Below are 25,286 nucleotides of genomic sequence, written 5' to 3' on the forward strand. Positions count from 1 at the left end.
GTGGACTCAAAGAGCCCAGATGACCGGAATAGCCATTTTAAGCCCACCTCATGCTTGCCCTGAAGAAAGGATGCCCTAAACTACAAAATGGCTGAGAGCAGGCTTTACAAAATTGCAATGCTACCCTAATAGCTACCGAAAAGGCAAATTGGGTTACCAGCGTGGTAAAACGGCTTGCACTCTTGGTGAAGCTAAACTGTAATTACAGCTGCCACACCAGTCTACTACAGGAAACCAATGTAGGATGAAATCTCCTTATGGCAAAGGGTTGCAATGGTAGGGGACATCAGGTGAAGTGCCCCTGGCCACCACATGTAGATAGACTGATATCAAAGAAGAGAGGGTAGGTGAGTAACATATTTAGAGGCCCTAATAAGTGTCGTCAGAATTCCAAAAAATATGATTTCTGTCTTATCACTGGCCAATAAAGCGTTCCCACCATCCACCTGAGGGGTCATCAAAGATTCGAAAACAGAATGAAACCAGCCAGGAGGCAGAAACGGCTTAATCTTACAAAGAAGAGAGGTTTGATAATTCACTAGACATGACGTTTCATAGATGGACGACTGTCCAGAGTAAATCCTAATGATTTACAGAGACATTTAAGGATGGTACATTACCCCCAACTGCCAATAAAGATAGCCAAGACTGTACTTGATCGAAAACTTTATCTAGGCTGAACAGTACAAAATGTACATGACATTAACTCATGCAGCTTGTTTTCTACGGCCAAGAGGCAATGCCCATCCTCCTTACACGAGAGAGATAAAGTGAATGGCAGCGCCATGGTCTGCTACCAAATACCCCAGTGCTGCCATATAGAGAAGCAATATTGGGGACAAGATTGACCCCCTGGTGCACATGCTGCTACACACGGACACAAAGTTACAAGTCCTATCGCACTCCCCAAAGTGCCTCTACACTATCCACAATAGCCAAGACAGGTCTGTGACGTCAGAGACAGGGGTTCTCACTGCCCATACAGCCTTGGCACGCTGTGGGGCAGATTGTCAGTGTTAAAAGGGATCAATGGCACACAGTGGAGAGGAGGGGTGTTCTCGGACCATGGGGGGGGGGGCATGATAAAAGGCAGATTTGCTACGGTCTGCGGCTGGGATGGCTCAGTCATATTTCAGATCACCTGCCTTGGTTTGGTCCTATGGTTCTGCCAGTACCTACAGCGCACGTTGACCTGTCTTGGTTGGTCTCAAGTCTGCCTGTGATTTGATAATCTGTCCCGGATTGTGCTCTGGCACTGCCCGCGCCTGCCACTCATGGTTTGCTATAGCTCTTTCTACCCACCTTCCCTAGTTTGTGATTAGGCTTGGGGTGCCAACTCGATTATCTTGGTTATTCTTGGCTCTGCAGGTAAGATAGCTCAATGGGTTGAGCGATCACTGCTGCGACCGGTGTGTGACGTGCAGGACGCAGGTTCAAATGCTGGCACGGCCAACTCAGCCTTTCATCCTTCCGAGGACGATAACGGATTATCAACTTTGGTTGGGTGATAATTGTATGTAAATAAGTTCTATGTACAGCGCTTTGGTGAAAGCGCTATATGAATAGCGCGTCATTATCTGCCTGTAATGCCTGCTCACAAGTATGTTTTAGCCTTGGCTCAGCCTGCACCTCATACGTGTGCTCACCTGTCTTGCTTTGAACCTCCGGTGCAGTAATCGCCATGATCAGATTCTCCAACGCCGTTCCTTTGTCACTGATCTCCTCCACCTGGTCACTGCGACCAGCCCACTGCACCAGTAGAGCCTACGGGAAAAGTAGAGAGAGCTTCATGTTTTTCCAGGAACAGGTACAGTGGCAAAAGTAAATCGACAGGCTCTAGGCAAGAGAATGCAAACTGCAAGAAAGCAGGCTTGTGCAGCCAGGTGCAAGTTAGTCTAACACTCCTGAAGCCCATGTAGTGCAGATGGGCTTGAGAAATCCAGAGGCCCCCAAATTGACTCCAAGGCTGTATACACATCTGGGCAACAGTAATATCCATGGCCACTGACCACATTTAGCTGGAGAGCCTGCTTATTTTGTGTTACGCCACTACAGGTACATGCATGTATGTACACACAAACAGAGAGTTGTACTAAGAAACAGGAATTGTGAAGACAACAAGATTTAGACACAGACACCAGGCTCAAGTTCGTTAAAGTTTTATTACATTTGAAAGGCCCTGTGGAGTAATGCCTAACTTGCCCTATTCTAAGGTGTGATTTCCCTGGCTAAAGAAAACTAAGGATAGTCTGTGTCATATAGTCCAAATCAAATATCTGTGTGTGTTCAAAACCTATTGTTGCCCTCGCAACTAACTGTATACAATGCGTAGGGATGTCTGCATCAAAATGAATGCTGTGAAAAATAAAGTTCAGAGCTTCTTCTAGCTCTTGGCTGGTAATCCGCTCCCCTTCCCCAAGTTCAAAGCAGTTCATAAAGCACAGGTTGCCGAGAGTTCAAACCCTCCAGCTTTCAACAAAACAACATAATGCTTTTCCTTCCCCCAAGAGCTCAAAATCTTTCAGCATTCAACAAAACACAAGGGGCTTCCTTCCTCAAGAGTTAAAATCTTCCAGCTTTTCAAAACAACACATCAGTGCTTTTCACTGGCTTGCATAGGTAGTTCTGTTTCTTGACTTCAAAATCACACAATCAGTTGTTGTAAAACACAAGCTTCTTTATGGATACTTTCATTGTACTTTCCATACAGGGGGCACTCAGTCTAGGCCCAGTTGTCGGACCACACAATCCACTCATTACAGGTCAAGCAACCAATACCCTTTCTTAACTGCTGTCTGTCAACATTTGGCCTCTGCTTTCCTTTAACAGTGATGCTTGGTTCTTTCACCAATGTCGCACTCTTCTAACACTGTTCTGTGGCTTGTTTGGTCCCCGTGCACTTAGTTACCATTTTCTGTATCCCTCCGGCTCTTGCCAATACAGGTTTGCTCTTAACCTGCAGTTCCGTGAACTCTTTTAGCTATGCCCAATACTTGGTTTCTCATCTGATACCCTTCTTGGTATTCTCTTGGCTTTGCCAATACTTGCTTCTCAAACAATAGATTCTGTGGTATCTGCTACATGCACCACCTCTTTTACTCAACTCGCGAGTGCTCAAAACTTGCTTTTGCTGTGGGCGGCATTCAAAAGGTGCTGATAATGTCATTCTGTATTTCAAAAGTACTTGTTTCAGCGTTCAAAAGTACTTACAATAACTTTCAGTTTGTTCGATATTCAAAAGTACCTGTTTCAAGTTCCCGGAGTGCCTCGGTATCACTCAGCGGTTGCACACAGCAGCTCCCTTCTGTTTCTTTCACTCTTCGCTCTGCTTTCCAGCTTCCACAAGCTTCGACTCCTTTGTGGGAGCCGCAGAGAGCACCACTCACTCTCCTGGTTTCCTGCGGTGGCTGGGGTCCTCTGGCGTACCACAGCTCCTGCTGTGTGTACCTAGAAAGGATGGTAGAAGGACTTCCAGACCCTCTTGTGACCGGCCTCGGCCTCAGTGTCTATCTCCTACTTGACACAGCTCCTGGCTCTGGTGTCTCCAGCTTCCTTCTCTCCAGCCCGTTCCCCTTTGTGCTGGGCGGCAAGAATTTTTATATCCATTCGAAGTGTTAATTGACTTCGGGTGTGGGTCTTTAAGTCCAATTTCCTGACTATGGCGAAACCATTAGGTGGACGTACTGGGCCGTTCCACCTGTATACCTCCATACCCCTCTTCTTCATCTCAGAACCACAGTGGTGTTTGAGGATATCTGAATTAATAAAGGAAGCGTGAATAACTCCATATTGTCTCCTCCTTGTCTTGGTGCCTGTTTTAACAATATTGGCTGATATGTATTTGTCTCACCCAAATGAGGATGTGTCTTCCTCCTAGTGGTCTCTTCCTCGTCCCAATGTTGAGGTGGTGTTTCTTGGGGACATTTTGGAGGGATGAGAAGGGAAAAGGATGACAGTAGCCTACAAAGGCTTGAGGGACAGAGGGTTCTTTCTGAAAAGGGAATGGGGGCTACCATGTGTCACCTAAGGACATGCTCTCCCCACCTTCCCTCCACCCAGATGATGATCCCTCGCATATCCACCCCAGGATCATGATCCAAAAGCGATGACCTTTCCCTGGCCACCTGAGAGGAGGATACCGGGGAAAAGAAGTGAGGACGCCCTTGGGTTCCTCGCAGAATGCATAAGCAGGTGCACGCATGGTTTGCAAATGACATGCAGCAAAAGGTCAGAGGACTGCATGTAAGCACATGCAAGTAGACATTCAGACATGGAGGGAGGTTCAAGCACATAACCGAAAGTCAACCAGCAGAACATACTGTCAAAAAGCATGACAAGGAGAGTTTCACAAAAAAAGAGGCATATACCAGCACAACAATGTGCATTGCTGGCACATCACGAACTGTGCACAGTGATATAGACAGCTGGACACACAAATGCACACACAGAACATCTTGCACACACCGGAACAAAGAATTCTGCCCACTACAGAACACAGCACTACATACAGTTGAATCTGTACGCCGTAGCAGACAGCAGGACAAAGATGGATACAGTGGCAAAGACAACTGCAAACATTTTGATCTGCACACACCAGCACCTAGAAGATGCCACAAATAGATGCACACACAAATAATATCTGGGGGCAAAAAACAAGTTACAAACTACTAGCCAGCCATATAAAAGTCACTTGCCACCTCATTTCTATACATACAAAAAGCACGAAGAGTCAAATATTACTAGCCAATGGCTATGGTATGTCCCACTTCTATGTTCAGTAATAATATCTGTAAACTCACAATTTTATGATACTCAGTTTATCGACCGTAGGAGGACGAAGGGCTGCACACCGAGTATAATAAACAGTGGTGAAAGGTAGTGGCACACATTCAGAGCCGTACACACCGAGTATACTAAACAGTGGTGAAAGGTACTGGCACACATTCAGAGCCGCCCACACAGAGTATAATAAACAGTGGTGAAAGGTAGTGGCACACATTCAGAGCCGTACACTGGCATAGAGAGTTGCACACACTATGACCATGCATATCTGGACTTCTCTTCTCACCTTGGTTTGCTGGATTCTGGTTTCCAGTTCCTGATTGCCCATGGAAGGATCAACAGCCGGTACACTCCCTTCTGTTTCTGTCAGCCACTTCTTGACAGAGGCCACCAACCTGCGGAAGTCTGCTAGGCGCTGCTGGCAGGTCACCGATTCCTGCTCCCTAGAAAGGAAGAGACAGGGTCAGCCATTGAGAGGCCTGCACTCACGATGGAAGGCATGTGCTCACAGAGAGAAGGAAGCAGAGGCCCACATACAGAAGAACAACCTTGTTCTAGGCAGGAGAAGGGGCTGTGAGGACAAAGATAGAAGAGGGAGCTGGACATGGAACACCATTTGTAGGTGTGGGGGCAGGGCATGGAAAAGCAGAAGACATAGGATCACCAGTGGTTGCAGCAAGGGTGGGCTGGATAAAGAACAAGTGACACTGCTCCCATCGTCTACAGACATCCTGGTCCTGGTCCATGGAGACCTTACCTTTGTTTTGCTGCCTCCTGTAATTGCGTGAATTCTTTCATCAAACTCTCGACCTGCTGTAAATGCTGGGAGGGATCAGTCTGAAAGGAAGAGGCGCTGAGCTCTTTTGCCACTTGCTGCAGGATTTCCATGTTCTCCTTCTGTTGCTTCAAGGCTGTATTGAGCTCCTGAAGGAAGGAGAGTTAACATGCGCTAGATGAAGACAATACGCAAACTTGAATGTAAGCTCATGAGCTGACACAGTGTCTTTGAAAGCATATTAGTGGTGGTAAGTTTCCACTGCGATGTGCAAACTGGAAAACGAGTTTGCGCATGTAAGTATGTGAGCTTTGAGCGGTGCCCACGCCACTGCCAAAGCCCACATGTAAGTATGTGAGCTTTGAGCTGTGTCCAGGCCACTGCCAAAGCCCACATGTAAGTATGTGAGCTTTGAGCGGTGCCCAGGCCACTGCCAAAGCCCACATGTAAGTATGTGAGCTTTGAGCGGTGCCCACGCCACTGAGCCCAAATGTAAGTATGTGAGCTTTGAGCGGTGCCCACGCCACTGCCAAAGCCCACATGTAAGTATGTGAGCTTTGAGCTGTGTCCAGGCCACTGCCAAAGCCCACATGTAAGTATGTGAGCTTTGAGCGGTGCCCAGGCCACTGCCAAAGCCCACATGTAAGTATGTGAGCTTTGAGCTGTGTCCAGGCCACTGCCAAAGCCCACATGTAAGTATGTGAGCTTTGAGCGGTGCCCAGGCCACTGCCAAAGCCCACATGTAAGTATGTGAGCTTTGAGCGGTGCCCACGCCACTGAGCCCAAATGTAAGTATGTGAGCTTTGAGCGGTGCCCACGCCACTGCCAAAGCCCACATGTAAGTATGTGAGCTTTGAGCTGTGTCCAGGCCACTGCCAAAGCCCACATGTAAGTATGTGAGCTTTGAGCGGTGCCCAGGCCACTGCCAAAGCCCACATGTAAGTATGTGAGCTTTGAGCGGTGCCCACGCCACTGAGCCCAAATGTAAGTATGTGAGCTTTGAGCGGTGCCCACGCCACTGCCAAAGCCCACATGTAAGTATGTGAGCTTTGAGCTGTGTCCAGGCCACTGCCAAAGCCCACATGTAAGTATGTGAGCTTTGAGCGGTGCCCAGGCCACTGCCAAAGCCCACATGTAAGTATGTGAGCTTTGAGCTGTGTCCAGGCCACTGCCAAAGCCCACATGTAAGTATGTGAGCTTTGAGCGGTGCCCACGCCACTGAGCCCAAATGTAAGTATGTGAGCTTTGAGCGGTGCCCACGCCACTGAGCCCAAATGTAAGTATGTGAGCTTTGAGCGGTGCCCAAATCCTAGTGTACACGTGAGTTGCAAGAGGTGTTCATAGTACCCTTGATATCCTCATGGGAGCACTTGCGCCAAAAGTGTTGCATTCAGCACTGCCCACATGTAAAATGTGTGAAAAGGTACTTCTCTACATCACAATCATATGAACTGTGAAAAAATACTTTTTGCCTTGTTTTCTCAGGGTGGATGATGAAGTAACTCAGTTTCAGAAAAAGCCCTTATTTCAAAAATATAGTTCTTTAAACTTGTGGTCCACTGCTTTTGCTTCCTGAGCTGTTCCCTCTAGCTTGCCCCTCTACTGCCCTACTACCCTGGCACCTACATGGTCCTCCTGCGGCCACTTTCATTAGTGTTATGTTACTTAGAATATTATTTTGTCATTATGTACCTGCCTATGCACCCGCTTGCCCTTGTACTTCCTGCATTCTCCACCACACTTAGCCGATCTGAATGACCCAAGACTGTGAACATCAGTCCCTCACCCTCTCACCTTGAGGTGCTGAAAAGTGACTACATTCACAGCAGGCACCTTATAAATCCTCAGTACAGAAGCTGTGTGTTAGGACTGGATTACTATACTCTGGCCTGGTGGACAGATGTATAGGAGGCCAACCTACTTTAGTGACAGGCAGAGGCGTAGCCAGGATTGTCTAGCAAATGGGGCCTGATGCTAATGTAGTTGGGCCCACTGCACTGACCAAAATATCTGTAAATACCCACACAGCGCTGCTGAGTGGGCATTTACAGATTTTGGGTGGGCCTTGCCCACGCCTCTGGTGACAGGGACAACTCTGAGAGCTGTAGGCAAACCAGTTCAAGGTAGCAAGGCGAGTGGTCAATGCTAAGTCCCAGGAAGGGGCGAGTCTAGTCAAGGGTCCATAATGAGCCCACAAAGTAAGAATTACAATTAGACAAGTGCTGAATGGGATAGGTCTAGTGCACAAGTCACATGTATTATTTTTAACCTCTTCCTAGGAGTCTTAAGAAGGATGAATAAGTATTGGCAAAGCAAATATGTATGGGTCAAGTAGGGAAACCCAGCAAAGCCAGCATTTCTTTTCCGAAGAGTGCAGCGAGTACCTTCTTCTGCATGCCCTTTTGGGACAGGTTGTCCTGTGGAGACAGAAGTGAACTCTGGCCAGCATGGGGAACATCAGGCATTGGGCGACGGATTGTGGTACCTGGTGCATGCAACACAGCATAAACGGGGGCATAAACAGGGGCCCTCGCAACTACCACACCCCGCCTGTGGGGCAGGAGCCTGGTAGGCTTGCTGCCCCAGGCTGAGGCCGCTGGGCCTGTCACACTAGGCAACTGTGGTGGCTGGAGGCTGGCCATGATTGGGGTGCACCTGCCAGTTTGAATGGTGTAGCTCCTTACTATTAGCGGGCTCAGGGGTGACGACGTCAGCTCGAATTTGGGATAAAAGGAGGACAATTGCAGCCATTAGTCAGATAATCTCTTGCCTTCTAGTTGCATAGACAATGTGTGAGTTTACCCAATGCGTTCTAGTTGCATAGACACTCCAAAAGCATAAACCCTATGATTAGGCCAATCCATAGCACAGTCATTGGGGCCCGGACTAGGAGCGACCAGTTTGTACCTCGAGAATTTGAAAATCATTCCCCTCACTAGAGCGTTATTCCTTTCCGTTCCAGTTGAAAGTGTTCCTGACCAAGCCTAGAACGCCTAGAACGCGAAGTGCGGCTTCAAGAGCACAACGCTGGCACTCCTGGGACGTGATTAATTACTTTAAAAGCTGCCTGAGTCGGAACGCAGCATTTTCCCTGCTCACAACTGTGTTTGTTCTTAAAATTACGGACTTTGCTGTGAAGCCACGCCCATCCAGGAAGTGCAGCTTCAAGAGCACAACGCCAGCACCCTTGTGGAGTTAAGCCCTGGTGGGTAAAGGGCTGGTGCTGTTGGGCGGTTGGGCGATTTAGGGCGAGTTGAACACCTGCACAGCTTGTCGCCGTACCTAGTAATCCCTGGAGGAATTCTCACTACCAGCTGAAGGATTGGAAGTAAGCAACCCACTAAGTTAAGTCATAATAAATCTCCTGGTTGGGGGGGGGGGGGGAGAGTCGGACTAAGGCCGCTCTTCAAGCTGTCAGGCGTTCCCAACTCAGGCGGTCACTCGAAACTGAACCTTTTGTTATAAGTGGAGCTGTTTCCTATCAGCAAGCTGTCTAAATTTTAACCTATTTTTGATATTTTTTTATATGAATGGCTTTTTTAATATTTATGCCCCCTTGCGCATAGTTCCTTTTCTTATTCTCCTCTTCAGAAAGTGATATTGTACAATTATCCTGTTCGACTATAGTTGCACTTAGTTTGGGGCTGCAAAGTTATCTTCTCCCCTATAATGTTTAGGCAAGGATTGTTAATTCCAGCCTCTAGCCCCCCCCTCTTTTCTTAATTCTAAACTATATCTATTGTTGTTCATAAGCACTTAGCACTTTAACCTTCTATTTGCTAGTAGGGAGTTATTTTGGTCTTACTAGCTGTGAAATGGCTTGGATTCCTCCTCACTGAAGGCTGCAAGGTGGCCCCTCTCCTCTGGGATTAATAGGAATTCTTTACCTAAGGTATATAATTCTGAGTAATTGGACTACTCTTATATCAGAAACATGGGCCCTAGCACACGCTCACACAATCTTAGGTCAATGAAAGGTAAGAAAATACACCCAACAAGGGACTTTGGTGTTAGGTCAGGAAAAAAACACAAAGAAAAGAGGTAACAAAGATGTTAGTCATATAAATTCTGTTAAATGTGCACTCGATCAGCCTAAGATACTTAGTTTCTTAACTGTAAAAGAAAAAGCAAATGTTCCCGAGACAGTAGAGCCACAAACCCCCCCCCCCCATCAATAGCTCGATGATTGATAACAATTCACTGCTGAAATTAGTACAGAATCTTAGACGGCAATCTATGGGAACACGCATGGATCTGGATATCTCTGCGGTAGAAGAAACCAACATGAATAACGTAATTGGAATAAATCTGTCAGCTACTCCCGATTTGGAAAAATGTGCACAGATAGAAGCCGAATCTAATGAGGGTAATGTGTCATGGAATGATATGGGGAATTCTATTAAAAATTCACCAAACCAGGTAAGGGGCAGGGGAAGTGAAAATTCACTTAAAGTCTGGGAGAAATTTGATTGATGCTCTAACTACCATGATGGATGTTGTTCTGACCATCTGCACTAAGTTGCTAAAGGAACAGAGTGACATCAAATCATTGGTACCAAAGACTATTGATAACACCAGATCTCTTGGGACTATGATTGAGGAAAATTGGGGAAAGGACCTTCATAGTAAAGATAATACTTTGATTAAAGCAAATGTAGCCTTAGGAGATCTGAGTGAATTGGTTTTGGCTGCTGAGAGAGAGAATGAGAGAGGTGATTCTCAGTTAAGGGCCATCAGGGTGAGACACCTTCCTCTAAGGGACATCAGGAGGAGGTAATAAATGTAAGTAACAGTGTTTCGGAAATAACTATGTCCCAGGGGCTTAATAGACGTACTAGACGCAAAAGAAAAAATAAGAGATCTACCCGTAAAAGGGTGGCTATGGCTAAGGTTAAATCACATAAGAGTGCTAAAAGGAATACCTTGGCTCCAGCCACCACAGCCCCTTTAGACTCTGAATGTATAGAAGTGGGTAACCGCTCTGAAATCTTTGAATGTCAGCGGAAGTTGGATGAGGGAAAAACAGCGGCAATCAAAGTGAGGGGCCTAGATAATTGGTTGAGGGGCAAGGAACAGACGATAGATGAAACGGTATCGGGTGATGAAGTATCAATGGGAAACAATATTAAAATATGTCAACATCCCTATTAATGAAAAGGCTAGGTCTCTCACTATTAAGGAAAGGGAGATTTATATTAAGGAGATGGAACGGTTGGCAATGAATGGTAATTCTAAAGTTAGAATGAATAACTTTACTGGCAAGAAAGACGAAACCCCTTTCACAGTGGGGAAAAGTATAAAGATCATTGAGAAAGTCACAACTGATGAAAGACCGTTTATAAATAGGGCCTGGATATTGAATACACTGACACTTATCCCACAACTACAAAATATTAATTCAGGGGACATTGATTCTATTGTTCTGCCTAAAATTGGGAGCTGGGATAACTGGGTAATTGTACAATTCAGATCGGCAGTTTTAGTAGATCTGATACGTGCACATTCCAATGACGTGTGGAGTAACAATTATGAAATTGTGATCTGCCATACCTTTTGAACGACAAAAATGCCGAATCGGGTGTCAACACAAAGATAAGTACTGATTTGGGTTGTAACCAAAGGGAACAGCGATTTTTGGAGGGAAATTTACCTATTATAAACTGAGATGAGGCGTATAAAAAAGAAATCACCCTATTATCTTGGAATAGTAGGGGTTTTAATTCCCTACTCCACATGGATGGTACAACATTTCTGTTGGACAGCGATATATTTGCCCTCCAAGAAAGCTGGGTATGTGGGGAAATGCTACTGGAAGGATATAATATATGGAACAAAGCAGCTACTAAAGGGGGAAAAAGGCCAACCAATTGGAGGCCTATGTATTGGGGTGAAAAAGCATCTCTCATACAGACCATATGATACGTATGGGAATTCCCCTTTTGTTATGTGTGCAGTTATTGATAAGAGAAGCCAATTAGGTAAATTACTACTCAAACATTTATTCACACCCAGAGGGTAAAAACGTGTTGGAGATAGGTGATATTATAAAGCATACCATCGATGGATGGTTATTGGAATCCCCAGATTCTGACATTTGTATAGTAGGGGATTTCAATGCCTATTGTGATACTGCCAAAAAGGAGATGGATATGTGTCAAGAATTGTGGGATGATTCACTCATCATTGTACCAGCGGAAATACAAGATTACTGCTCGGTTGGGGGGAAAAATCCCCAGACTTTATATGGAGCACGATGGTTGAAACTCTTGTCTAACTGGGGGTTAAATTACCTTGAACCTAACAACGGTACAGGCACTAGGAAAACCTGGTCAAATAGGAAGGTTGGGTACCGAATTGATTACATGTTTGTTAATGATAGACTAAGTAACTCCAGTGTTTCGTTTGAACATGTATCTACCCCTCTGAGTGACCATACAGCTCTAAGGGGAAAATGTATCAATGGTAAAAAATACAGAGTTGGGATGTAGGAAAGGTGGCGAATATACAGTTTACGGCTGGAGGAAACAGGATTACGTGGTCTGATAAGAACCTAGATACATTTAACAGACTGTTTGACCGTCTTGTCATTGACGGCCAGGATGTTGCTATCAATGGCTTTAATATGATCACTAATTTGTTGGGTTTGATACAGAAAGCTAATTGTAAAATGATCTTGAAAAACAAATATGGTAAAAACTATACTCACAAATTTGATCGATTGATTCAGGAGAGGAAAAAGGAAATGAAGCGGGATATTAAGAAACTTAAGGAATTATGTGACTTAAAGGAAGAAGAGAGGAGGAAGAGATCTAGTAATATAATGACGCACTATAAAAATTGGCTCAAGAATTATAAATACAACATTAATAATGCTAATTGGAGGTGCATATATAAATTATGTAAAACCCACGATGAAAATAGAGAAAATAATGACGTGGGACAGGATGTACGGATACATTACATTGCAGATCTCTTCTTCAAGACAAGTCACATCTCCGACATACCCATTAGCAGTATTCCCTACGGAGCACATACCTTCCCTTATGATATCATTGATATCCTTCAAGTTATCTCTAAAATGAAATCTTTGAGAGCTCTGGGCCCGGATGGGCTGGCGAACATTGTTATCAAACAAAATCCCCAAAAATGGACAGGGATATTTCTCCAACTATTTACTGGTATATGGGAAAAGGGGATCATTCCAGATAGTTGGAGGAAAGCCATAGTCACCCCTATTTTCAAAAAGGGGGACAGGAAACTTCCTGATAACTACCGTTTGCTAGCTATGGCTGATAGCAGCTGTAAGATTTTCTGTACTCTGTTAGTGGACACTTTGAACAACTGGATAAAGGAGAAGGTTCTACTCTCTGCTCAACAAACAGGCTTTAGAAAAGATCACAGTGCCCTGGACAATTTGACTATGCTAAACCACATGTCTATTTGTCTGGGTAAAGGAGGGATGTTACCACCTGAGATTAGTACAAATACGGGGCTTAAGCAGGGATGCCTGACATTGCCGAATCTGTACAATTTGTACGTATCAGATATGTGGGACAGTTTTATTACTATAAATCATTTCCCTCCCAAAGTGGGGGGGTAAAACTATATGTGGTCTTATGTATGCAGATGACGCCACTCTAATGGATAAAGCACCTTTAGGATTACAAAGGTTATTGGATGGCTTGCATCTTTATCCAGAGGCAAATAATCGGAACATAAATATCAACAAGACTAAGATTATGCGATTTGGAGTTTCTAAGAAGGAGAAAAGAAAACTGACCTCTAGATGGCAGATTCATTCTGTCACATTGGAGATTGTTGATGCTTACCCATGTTTGGGGGTACCCATTTTGAGTAATCCCAGCATACATTTTTTCCAGGAAATGGTAGATACAAAAATATTAAAAAAGTGGAATGTTAGTCGGAAATATATATCCAGTAAAGGAGGTCCCTCCATAGAAGGTTTCCTAGAGGTATACAGGAGTTGTATCATTCCTGGTATTTTGTATGCTTTGGAAACAGTAGAGGGTAAATACTTGAATAAATTTGGTATACTCGAAGGGAAACTCTGGAGACCTGTTCTAGGATTACCCAACGCTGTGCCAATAGAGGCAATAAGATGTGAGCTGGGGCTTGTCTCCCTTGCAACTCTGTGGAAAATAGCCTTCTGTAAATTGTATTTTAAAATTATGATGGGGGAGGGGGGAGGATGGAAATCTACTTAACTTTATAGGAAAACACAGAAGTGAAGGTAAGATTAAGAATACTTCTATTTAAGTCTGCAAAATACAGTATTGCCCTTCCTTGAAGATTTAGCTTGAAGGCACCTATGGTGAAAGAAGACGTTAACTGTACTCTTAAAAACCTAAAGAAAAAACAACTACCTGGGATTTATGAAAAAATCTAACCTATCTTTACAATAAGAGGCGATATGCCGGCTATGCTCTTTAGGGTCTCAATCCTGCCACCCTGAGAAAATATTTATTAAATACAAGTAACAGGGCATTGAGAAGGTTTAGTTTGCAACTACAAATGAATACCCTCCCATGTAATGAATTCACTGGTGTTTGAAACAACACTCCACAAGCAGAAACACTATGTAGACATTGTAAAACAAGGTGGAAACTGCGAGGCATATCCTTACCATGTGTATTAAACTAAAGGAATGGTATTACAAAGGGTATACAAATCTGGTTGAGGATTTTCGAATGATTGAAACAGATCAATTCTGGTCAATTATTTACGAAGGGGAGATTAAGGTTTTTATTGGGGCAGCTTTTTAGATTTGGAAAAGAGCCATCTGTTAGTGTATTATTTGGTATTTCCTTTAAAAGGTTTTTGTTGATTTGTGTTTTAACAATGTGTTCTCTTTTTTTATAACTAGACTTAAATTGGTAGTAATTGACTGTATTTTGTTTTCGTAAACTGTGATTGTGTTACTAATGTGTTATTAATGAATTAGTAAATTATTGTTTTTACGATTTGCTTGTAGTGTATAAGGTTTTAATTAACCAATTTGCACTTTAAACTAATTGAAAAAATTAAAAAAAGAAAGCAATCCTATTTTGGTATAATTCCCTTGATTCCCATAGGCTTCTAATCCAACAGTCCTCGAGTTAAAAAAAAAAGGTGTTCATCTTCCTTCCTTCTGCAAGTATGCTCTGTTGTTCTGAGAGGGATGGATTATAATCTTCATCTGCCTGAGGGTGCCTCTTTAATGGGTTTGGTCTGTGCCACCATTAGAGCGATTTACAACCTTCTGTATTACTACCACACGATCCTTCCAAACCCTGTGTGCTTGTGACCACTGTGCACTGACACATTTCGTGGAAAGGCATCCTGTGTAGTTATAGATTTGGTACCATGTAGGTGACTGATGGCAGACTTACCTGGTCACTTTGCATAATGCGATTAAAGGTGTGCTTGTTTATAACTACATTACATTATCACTAGGTGCTCCTACAATGGGTCACTACAGCTGCTCACCTTGATATGCTGGCAGAAGTACGCCATATCTTCATCAGGACTGTTTCCTGCTGCCAACATGCGTGCCCTGCTTTGCGTGAAGTCCTGCAGTGTGCCCGATAGTTGCTCGTACAGCTCAGCCTTCGGTAGGAGCTCTTTCAAGGCTACCTCTTGCTCATGTTGCTGTTGGCACACGTTGTCAAATCGCTGCTTCACCTCGGCCAGTTTCCCTTGGAGGGTTAGTGTGGTAGCATCGTCAGCACTCTTCGCGAATGTCCCCACCATTTCTCCAGTGGCATCCAGACTGCTGCTGCGGCTGGTGATGTCCTGCTTTAATTTCTAAGAGTAGGAAATGATTAAGTGTAAAGCAAGAGAATCTAGAAGAATATTCCTCCCCACCAAGAACTGACAATGGCAGTCATTGGTAAAATAGTGGCTCAGAACTGACTAGGTAGGAGAAATAACCCCACAACTGCATCACTGAGGGGTCAACGATTCAAAGGGGTTCTGCCTTGAAAGACAACACATGGCAGGGAAGGACAAGACAGGACCGGGCCTGCATCACCAACAAAACATAAATAATGGGGGGTTGCCAAGCATCTCACCATGTTCATGGCCAGTGCCTCCTGGATGGTTGTGGGTGAGATGGAGGCCAGCGTCTGCCCTTTAAGGCTCTTCTCCATGCCTTCCATCCACTGCAGCAGACTGTCGACTCCCTCCTGCACACTCTGTGAGTGAGCCATGCATTTCAAAAGGTGGTCTGTGCGCTCCGACATCTGCTGCGACATAAGCTGGAATCGACCCAAGATGGCATCTGGAGAACACAAGAGCAATCACTGAAGCAGGACAGGGAGAGTTTGAAAACATTATGTGCAGAAGAACCTTCAAATGTTTAGGAAGTTGGAATCCATGCCCAAGGTTTTATTCACTAATAACAATCAGTGTGTGCAGGCCAAAATACCTGAGGCAAGCAAATGTGGCCACTCCCGCATTATGTCTTCAGAAAATGTCTCTACTTGTTATGATATGGCATTTATAACGCGCCTATACACAAGTGTTTCAAAGCGTGATGAGGCAAGGAAGGGGGAACAGAGGGAGAAAAGATAACGATCTTACTAGGCCAGGTGACATTGAGATTGCCAAGTGCAGGGGAGGGATGAGGGTAAACGTGCGAGCAGAAGGGGCGATGGGGCAGTGCAGGACATGGGATCAACAGTAAAAATAAATTAAAACCAATAAAAGTGTGGCCAGCTGGTGGTAAGTGCAAGGGTAAATGCTGACATCAAGTATCAAGTGCTGGTAGGGGTCTGTAGGGATACAGAAACAGCCCCCAAGTGCAAGGGTTGCCAGGGGGGGCAGTGCAGGGTGCAACTGGCGAGGGAGGGGACCTGAGCCCGAGATCAGAGGGTGGCCAGTTGACCAGTGCAGTTACAGTTTCAGCCAAGAGTTCAGCAGGCGAGAGGAAGAGAGAAAGCAAAAGCAAAGAGGAAGGTCTTGAGGTGCTTCCGGAACCGGAGATGGTTCTCCTCAAGTTTCAGAGAGGCTGTTCCAGAGGTGGGCCTCAGCCGAAGAAAGAGATCTACCACCAACTCGTTGCTTGGAGAAGCAACTGACCCTGAGGGAGTTGGAGGCGGATGAGTGAAGAGCTTGAGAAGGAAGATACTTAAGAAACAGGAGTTGAAGATATTGAGGCCCCAGAAGGCCTTGTGGACAATGCAGAGGATTTTGAACTTAATCCTCGCAGCTACTGGGAGCCAGTGCAGAGATTTCAGTCCTGGAGCGATACGATCCCTGGGCTTGAGGCCAAGGACAAGTTGCGCAGTCCTTTTTTGAATGAGTTGCGGAGAGTAGAGGCAGGCAGATTTAGAAAGACGCTGTTGCAGTAGTCCAGCCTAGAGAGAACCAGAGCTCTGAAGACCGTGAACTTCTGGGGGAAGGAGAGAAAAGGAAGAATACTTCTGAGGAAGTGCAGCTGGTAGTGTTACTTCTTAGAGGCATCAGAGATGTGAGGAGAGGAGGAGAGTGCAGAGTCGAAGATGACCTGAGGTTTTTAGCCTCACAAGTGGGAGCAGGAAGAGGGCCAAGAGAGGCCGGCCAGAGAGTGACAGGAAAGGAGGGAGCAGGTGTGCTGATGAGGAGAATCTCAGGCTTACTGACATTAAGGCAGAGATCATTGGCGGCACAACACTCCTGGATAGCAGACAGTCAGAAATGAGAGAAGAAGAGGTGGCAGAAGGGAGCCTGACAAGCAGTTGACTGTCATTCACAAAGCACTGAAAGTTGGGGCAGAGAGCGGCAATGTGATGGGCGAGAAGTACCAGGTATTGGTTGAACAGCCAGAGAGAGAGTTTATACCCCTGGGGAACACCAAAGGAGAGGTATAGAAAGCGATAGAGGAGGGGCAGGACCCAAGTTGGACCTGGAGGGTCGATTGGAGAGGAAAGAGGTCAGCCAAGCCAGGGCCAAATCGGTGATACCCAGGTTATGAGGATGGCATGATTGGCCGTGTCAAAGGCAGAAGAGAGATCAGGTAAGATGAGGACACAGGGGGGATTGGAATCGAGGTTGGAGAGCAGGTCTTTGCGGATGTTCAAGAGAGCAGTTTCCATGTTTCACCGAATTACGCGAAGAGTGATCACAAACACTAGCCTCTTATAATGCCCTCGAACAACAGGCTCTCTCATTGGAACGCTCACTGATATCAGCCCCTCTAGCTGTTTTCTGCAAGCACTGTGCTCTCTCATTCCCATTACCAAACACCACAAACACTAAGGTGTCTCGCTCAAACTTCCAGTCATCAAACACTTCCAATGCAATCCACACCAGGTCATCTCAATGCGATCAGCAGACAACAGGTGCAAAAACTAAGGTCGCTGGTGACAAGGCGCATACACTGCAATCCCCAATGACCAGGCCAGGTACTCTCACTGCAGTCACCGGCAGCCAGGCCATGGCTGCTCACTGCGGCCCCCAGCCACAAATCCAGAGCCTTTCACTGCGGTCCCCGTTGACCAGGCCAGGGGCTCTCACTGCAGTCCCCGGCGAACAGGTCCCTGCGGTCACCGGCAACCAGGCCAGGGGCTCTCAATGCGGTCCCCAGCGACCAGGGCAGAGGCTCTCTCTGCGGTCCCCAGCGACCAGGGCAGAGGCTCTCACTGCAGTCCCCAGCAACCTGGCCATGGGCTCTCACTGCGGTCCCTGGCGTCCTGGCCAGCGGCCCTCACTGCGGTCCCCGTCGACGTGGCCATGCAATCTCATTGCAGTATTCAGTGACCTACCTAGGTGAGTGGAGGTGCTCTGACTGTGGGCAGCCAGCCAAGGTGATCTCACTGCAGTCCCCGGCAACCAGCCAAGATAATCTCACTGGTGTCACTGGTGACCAGGCGCTCACACTGCAGTCTCTGGTGACAGACAGCTGGCTCGTCTGTGCACAGAGTACGAGGGCAGCTCAGCAGAAAATAATGCCAGCATGCGGATAACGGATGGCAGCGACCCATGACGACTGAAGGAGCAGATGAGGCAGGGTAGCAATTTCCTGCTACTCTTTCAGCTGACAGCAGCTACCAACAGCAAGGCCGGAGGCCCTGGTGGATAACGGTGGGCCGCGGCGTAGAACAACTGGAGGCGGTCCCTGCGTGGAAGGCTTGAATCGACAACAAAGTGGAATTAGCAAGAGAATATAAGAAGGCTGGCTGGGTTTATAGCAGCAGAAACCCCCAATAGAGATGTGCCTAAACCACTGCATACAGCCAGTATAGCCAGATGAAGGCCTTAAAATGCAGAAAACTCCTCAGATCCAAAGATGCAGCCACAAGAGAGCAAGTGGAGACTAGGAGAGGAGCTCTTACGTACCACTATGTACAGGGGCTGACCAAAGCCAGCCCAGCAATCACAAGAAGGGGCAAGAGCCACCATCCAGTAGAACGGCCACTCAGCCAAGACCCCACAGGATGTGAGACGTAGAGCCCAAGGACCTTGACTGGTCTAAACCAGTAAGAACCAATATGGAAGTTGCCACATGGGCAGTCATTCTAAGTATACCTTGAGGTTTCCATGAACAACAAATCCCTAAAATACAAAAGGACAGAGAGCAGGTCTTAAAGAATGCATTGGTGCCGCAATAGGTGCCTGTAGTGCAGTCTCTGTACAACCCTCTGCTCAGGGACCTTCAAGGGGGGCTACCATACCCGACAAGAAAGACGCCAAACCTCTCTTAAAGGTAGGTCATGTGGATAAATCCTTAAGGCTAAACTCTCAGCTCGGGGTAGCAAGCTGACACAAAGGTACAATTAATTCACACTTGTCAATCGAAAAGACACCATACCATACGTAGCTCCTGCTTCTAACCCTGGAGTGCCTGGCTATCTTGACACCAACAGCTACTTTTGGCTCCCGAGGAAATCTGGTGCCATGCCAGCATATCTATATAACATTAAGTTTCTGGATTTGGGAATTTCTATAAAGAAGCATTCGACATTTCGAAGACATTTAATGCATCATGGATTGTATATAATGGACAGAAAGGTCAAGTTTGCATCTCACATAAACCTTAGATTTGCGGCGGCTATGTACTAGCTCCTGCCTACCAGGTAATGTCCAATACCTAGGAGCTAGTTTTAGCTCCTGCAAGCTGAAGTCGGGTATAAGCTTAAGGAGTTTATCTGGACTCCTGTTTACAAGATCTCTTTATCCCAGGAATTGAGTTTGTAGTTACTCTTGAATTTGCCGTCTCTAAGGGTGTACCATTTTTCCTTTTCATTGGCATGGCCCAGCTCTTTGTCGAAGTGTTTTGAATCCCACGTTTGATCCTACGTGTCACGGAAAGGCGCACGTCAGTCTTGAGTCTCACGGGGGGTTGAAGGGTCTTCATTAATATTTGTATGGGCCCTAGGGCCATCTCTATCTAAATCTTTCTCATCTCCATTGGTATCTCCCCCCTAACCCATGCATCCGTAACCCCTAGTTAGAGCTACAGAATGGTAACCAATTACTGTCTACTGGCTTCCTTAGGCTACTGATCATTTCCTACAACATTGCCCCTGTAAACTCCCCCAGGGACTTTCTGGCTGTCCCTACTCTATCCAGATGTTAGTGTTCTATATGGAATTGGGAAGTTCCACCAACTGTTCAAACAGCCCCCTTACACTCTGTACCATTGAAGTCACATTCACTCTCTACATTAGGCTCTTCTACTCGCTCGTCTCACAAACACTTGCACTGCAGAAACACTACTACTCCTAAACCAAACATCCCCTGTCAACAGTGAGCTTTCACTCTCCGACACTCCTTCCTCCCTCCTCCTGGTTTCTTAATAGTCCTCCACCTCTGGCCTCAACCGAAAAACACACTTCCTGCTTCCAGTTCAAATGTTCATTGATTGGCTTTCCCTAGCCAATCTGGCATGGTCTTTCCCCACCCAGAAAATGTATTTGTGGCCACAAGGAAGAGGAAAAACCCTGCCCATTTCCACTGCGTGGGCTTGCAGTGTATTGAGTCTGGTGGCCTGGGAAGACCAAAGATTAACGTTGGTGTTTCCAGGCCTCATTCCTTCAGATCCCCTGGAAAGTCCTAGGGAAAGGGTTGGGTCTGTCGCCAGTTACAACCCCCGATGGTCTAGGGGGCCAGTTGGGTGTTGTGCGAGCTTGCTCCGATGGATTGGGAGCTCTCTCTGGTATGGGAAAGAGGGCTTGTTCTGTTGTATTTGTTGATGGCACATCTGCCGCATATCAGGTCCACCTCTGGGTGATTCTTTCACCTGCTGCTCATTCCTCACCAGATTGCATACATGTCCTACGAAAGATGAGAGGAGATTGGCAAGTACTTGTTTCGAGGCATGTGGGGAGGGGCAAGGGGAGCATGAGGTCCTAATTTGCGTTCATCATACCGGTCAGGAGTGGCTGTTTCTCACCACCTCCAACCTCCTGCCCTAAGGGGTTCTTATGCCCCTTGACAAGGCCAGGTGACTGGCCTTGTCACAACATACAGATCTATACCAGGTCAAATGTATGCATGGTATAGGTAGATTCCATCGTAGGAGATTTGATCGAATTCGATTACATTGAATTTTTTCCATCGATTTTCACAGCAGATGTATGTTGAGGGGGGTTGTTTAGGGTAATAATGAAAGGTTAGATGTCTTTATAACAAAGCATTTTATGAAGAATGCACTTATAACAAAACTTTCATAACGAAAAATATAGCAATTTCTTTTTTGGGGGGCTGGGGGTTCACCACAAAACCACGTTTTCCTCCACTAAAAACCCACCCCAACCGTTTCCCCACAAGATTTAACCCTTTACCCCACCCCAAATACATTTTCGATATATTTTTCATAATAAAAGATTCGATATATGTTCATTCTTCATAACATTTTCAAGAATGCATACCTAATAAATGTGGGGAGAATATGGGGGCTGGGGGTTGTGGTGGGTCTTCCCCTGTATACATTTGCTATAAAATGTCAGATTTTTTTTCTTTTTAATCGATTTGATGGAATCACATAGATCCGTATCCATGGCACATAATACACAGTATATTATAAAACAGTAGATTTCTCTCAGTAAAAAGACTTGCTCCACAACAATATATGTTCACTCACTATCACAGGTAGGCATCAAATATAAAATGACTAGGGTTTGGGGGAAAGAAGGGAACAAGACCGCCTAACAAAACAGGCAAAATCCCCTAAGTCCTGAACACCTAAGCCTGATGTCCTAAGGACAGAAGCCACCCTATATATATATATATATATATATATATATATATATATATATATATATATATATATATATATATATATATATATATGGTAGGTCCTAGACCTACACCTACAGGCATGGGGAGGCAGAGAAGGGAACCAAAAGAAACATAGCTCTAAAAGCCTCTAAGGCCAACACCAACTATGCACGTTAATTCTGGCCGTCTTGGGCATAAGTATTAAAATAATCCTAACGCACCCAAGCCATTTAAGAACAGGGCTAGAAGGTGGACATTCAGTTCTACTCAGCAAAATGCCTCCTAAAAAAATCAGGATACATTTTAAACCTCAGGAGGATAGCGCAGGGGAAACGTGCTCGTCTTGGAGCAACACGGGTTCGATCCCCGGGTCTGTGCTTAGAAACCGCTGGGTATTAAGCAGGTTATAAGTAACCAATTATAATTACATTGTTACTACTACAGTTCACAACCAAGATAATAGCTACAGTGTCTGCAAAGTTAGCTATAGTGTACACAGTTATTCACTTTGACTGGAGAGAAGAACAGAACTCAAATACATTTAAACTTATAGAGAAGTCCTAAAATTCAATGTCTTATCCTAGAACTCTTTGAACCCCTTCAGGGCACATGAAAATGTCCCGGGCCAGGGAAGTACCCCCCAATGTAACTGTGGGAGGGTTAAGGACAGGAAGAGAATTCTGAAGAAGCTGATGGAACAAAACCAACAGACCATCGCTTGTACTGGGAAAATTAAGGTCAGTCTGTAGATTCCATGGCTAGGGAGGACCAGAGGAAACCCCAAAGAAGAGATCCACACGTCAGTTGAAGAACCAGAAGCCCTACGAGAAGTTGTAGCCAAGCAGGAGAACCCTAAATGTTAGCCAATCGGAAATGCAGCTGAGACAAGCCTCTCAAGAATCTTGACCCTGGACCAGAGGCCACCTCAGTACCTAAAGCTAAGTACTTAACAAACTCCCAGGAAAGTACAGGCTTCTTTCCTATGTGTGGTTTACAGGATCTGGTGCACAGGGGCTTGAACCCCCATATTGGGAAACACAAACAAACGGCCTTCCCACAACGATAACTTTGAAGCCATGAGTGAAGAATCACATAAGGAAAACTCTGGCAAGAGGAGGCACCCCACAGAGATTTATCCCGGTGGCCCAGCAGAACATCATCTCTGCATGGGGATAATGGCTGGGGATGATCCAGGCCATCACATGGAGCGGTAAGGGCCAACAATCTCCGAGACCCTGGCGCTAAACGGGCCATAAAGCTGGACCAAGCACACTGGGTACAGCACAGGAGAGTTCATGAAGCCTGGGCTGGACCCTCAGCAGCGGAATACCCACACTGGGATGTGCCCAGGCAACTACAGACAGCCAGAATGATCAAATGAGGGTTAGGAAAGGCAAAACCGCTGGTTAAACTCATTCAGCAAGTCAACACAACTGCTTCTTCCAAGTTCCAGAACAGAGAAACGAGAGAGAGCAGGGACAAAAGAGGCCAGCCCAAACTTTAGATGGGGCTGGAAGCAGAATTGACCAAACATACTTGTGGTCAGTGGGGCTGCCACTCAGCCTAGACAAGCTCCAAAGGAAGTGGGATGGTGAGCCCAGGGACCGTCTGTGGTCTAAAGCCTTTAGGAGCTGCATGGAGGCTATGCACATGGTCCAAACAGCAATTTTGAGTCTACCTCAGCAAAGGACGCCCTAAAATACAAAATGGCAGAGAGCAGGATTTAAACAAATATATTGGTTCCCCAATGACTACCAAATTTAATCATAGCCTAAAAACAACTCTGTTTTATTGGTCCTTGACCTCATTCTGGCTGATACTATACTTCTGAGTTCTGTTTTTTGTTTTGTTATGTTTGCGCTATTATACCCCTGGGCTTGTGATTATGCGCAATAAAAATAAATATAAACAAGTAAAACTGTTGTGCCATTGTGCCACCTGTGACAAATCTGGAGATCTCGTCCCTCCTTCCCTGGAGTAGCCACCCTTTTTGAGAAGAAGGAGGTGAGCCTGCTCAGCAAAACGCTCACTGAGAGTGACCCCCTCAAGGGGACAAGGACTCCCATTCACAATGGGAACTCCTAATGCTGAATACATTATGTGCATAGATGGGAACCAGAGAAACTGATGTTACATTCAGCTGTGGGGCTCAAAATAATACTGACCGTACCTTTGGGTGTTTGGCTCATGAAAATGCTGGTCTCTCTGTGGGCTTGACAGATGATGATAAAAAGCACGCCCGTTTCTGGTCACAGAGTGGGAATAAAGAGTCGATCAACCTTGAACAGAGGCGACAAAACAATATGCAATGGCAAGCCTCAGAAACGGGCATGTTATTGAGGGGCAGAGCCGTCTGTGGTGCAGAGAGTAGCAGGAGAAGAGGAGAAATGCTGCCGACCCAGCACAGAGCCATATAGAGTCGGTGAGGCCAAGGAAGAATAAAGCAGGCCTTACCTGGAGGCGCGATTACGCACACTATGTGGTGGGCCCGGTGCGCGAGGACCGATGCCGAAAATAGAACTCGAGGGAGGAACGAATCCTCCACTTGCAACGCGAGAGCTAAGGAGCAGACGGACGTGAAACAAGCGGAACACACAACTCAATCATGTCAAGGCAGGAAGACCAGAGAGCCACAGAAAACTCCACCGCTGCTGAGCAGATGCTGTCTCTGTGGGTTGCTCACAGTGGTGGGGGCCAGAAAGAAGAGAGCGAAAGGGGAAGGAAGGAAGGATTGTCCTAACCCCATACCAGTGTCAAAAAGGCCAGTAGAGAGAGAAAGAACCGAATAACCATAAGAAGCCCAAGAAACCTGAATAATGCAATCATACAGACGGTTCACTGAGGTACATGGAAAGAGGGGTTACACCAATACCCCAGTGAGATAATCGAGACATAGGGACAGAGAAACCCAAAGGAGCCAGAGGGGTCCAATAAGCCAAGTAAAGAGCAGATTTGAGGGGAGCAGAGAGGCACCCAAGACGTGAACCAAGTGAGGAGAAACGACCCAAAGTGGTGGAGAGGGATCTGGGAAATAGCCCTCCACCTAAAGCAACTGGACATTTTGTCTTTTCAAGAACTTGAGACTATTTTGTGAACTTTGATAGACTGTCAAGAAATGTTAAACCAGTGATAATTGTTTTCTACGGTTCACCATTGGATCTGGCTCCAGCAGTGATTCTTGTAAGCTCCGAGAGAGATTGGGGTGAACAACTCTGAGGGCAGGGTACTCTGCCTAGTTTTTCTTTTATATTCTTTACAAGTGGTAGGGCCAGTGTAGAGGATAAGGTTGGACAGAGGACCATTTTCTTTTATTTTGGATATGGACGAGCGCCTAGGTATAGTTTGTTAGGAAGGGAACTCCCCTTTTTAGCAATAGGGCTAGGAAGTCATTTTCTGGTCCGAGTCGTTCTTATGGCTTGCCACACACCACCGTGGTGAAGCCAAAACTAAAGCACAGCTGCCACCAACCTGCACTATAAAACCAATGCAGGTTGATATAATCACTGCATGGAACAAATGGGGTGCCTGA

General features: G+C 45.9%; 1 protein-coding gene across 20 annotated transcripts in view; it reads right to left on the reverse strand.

The window, feature by feature from the left end:
- Positions 1–25,286, reverse strand: part of MACF1 (microtubule actin crosslinking factor 1) — a 1,825,008-nt gene that overhangs the window by 890,213 nt on the left and 909,509 nt on the right. For all 20 annotated transcript variants that reach the window (XM_069622429.1, XM_069622430.1, XM_069622431.1 and 17 more), the window contains 5 exons: positions 15,628–15,836; positions 15,044–15,361; positions 5,540–5,706; positions 5,069–5,225; positions 1,647–1,764 (listed from right to left, as the gene is read on the reverse strand). In XM_069622429.1, coding sequence (XP_069478530.1) covers positions 1,647–1,764; positions 5,069–5,225; positions 5,540–5,706; positions 15,044–15,361; positions 15,628–15,836 — 969 coding nt within the window. The remainder of the gene's footprint in view (positions 1–1,646; positions 1,765–5,068; positions 5,226–5,539; positions 5,707–15,043; positions 15,362–15,627; positions 15,837–25,286) is intronic.

The sequence above is a fragment of the Ambystoma mexicanum genome, chromosome 11 (genome assembly GCF_040938575.1).
Source record: "Ambystoma mexicanum isolate Mex_15411 chromosome 11, UKY_AmexF1_1, whole genome shotgun sequence".
Lineage (NCBI taxonomy): Eukaryota > Metazoa > Chordata > Amphibia > Caudata > Ambystomatidae > Ambystoma > Ambystoma mexicanum.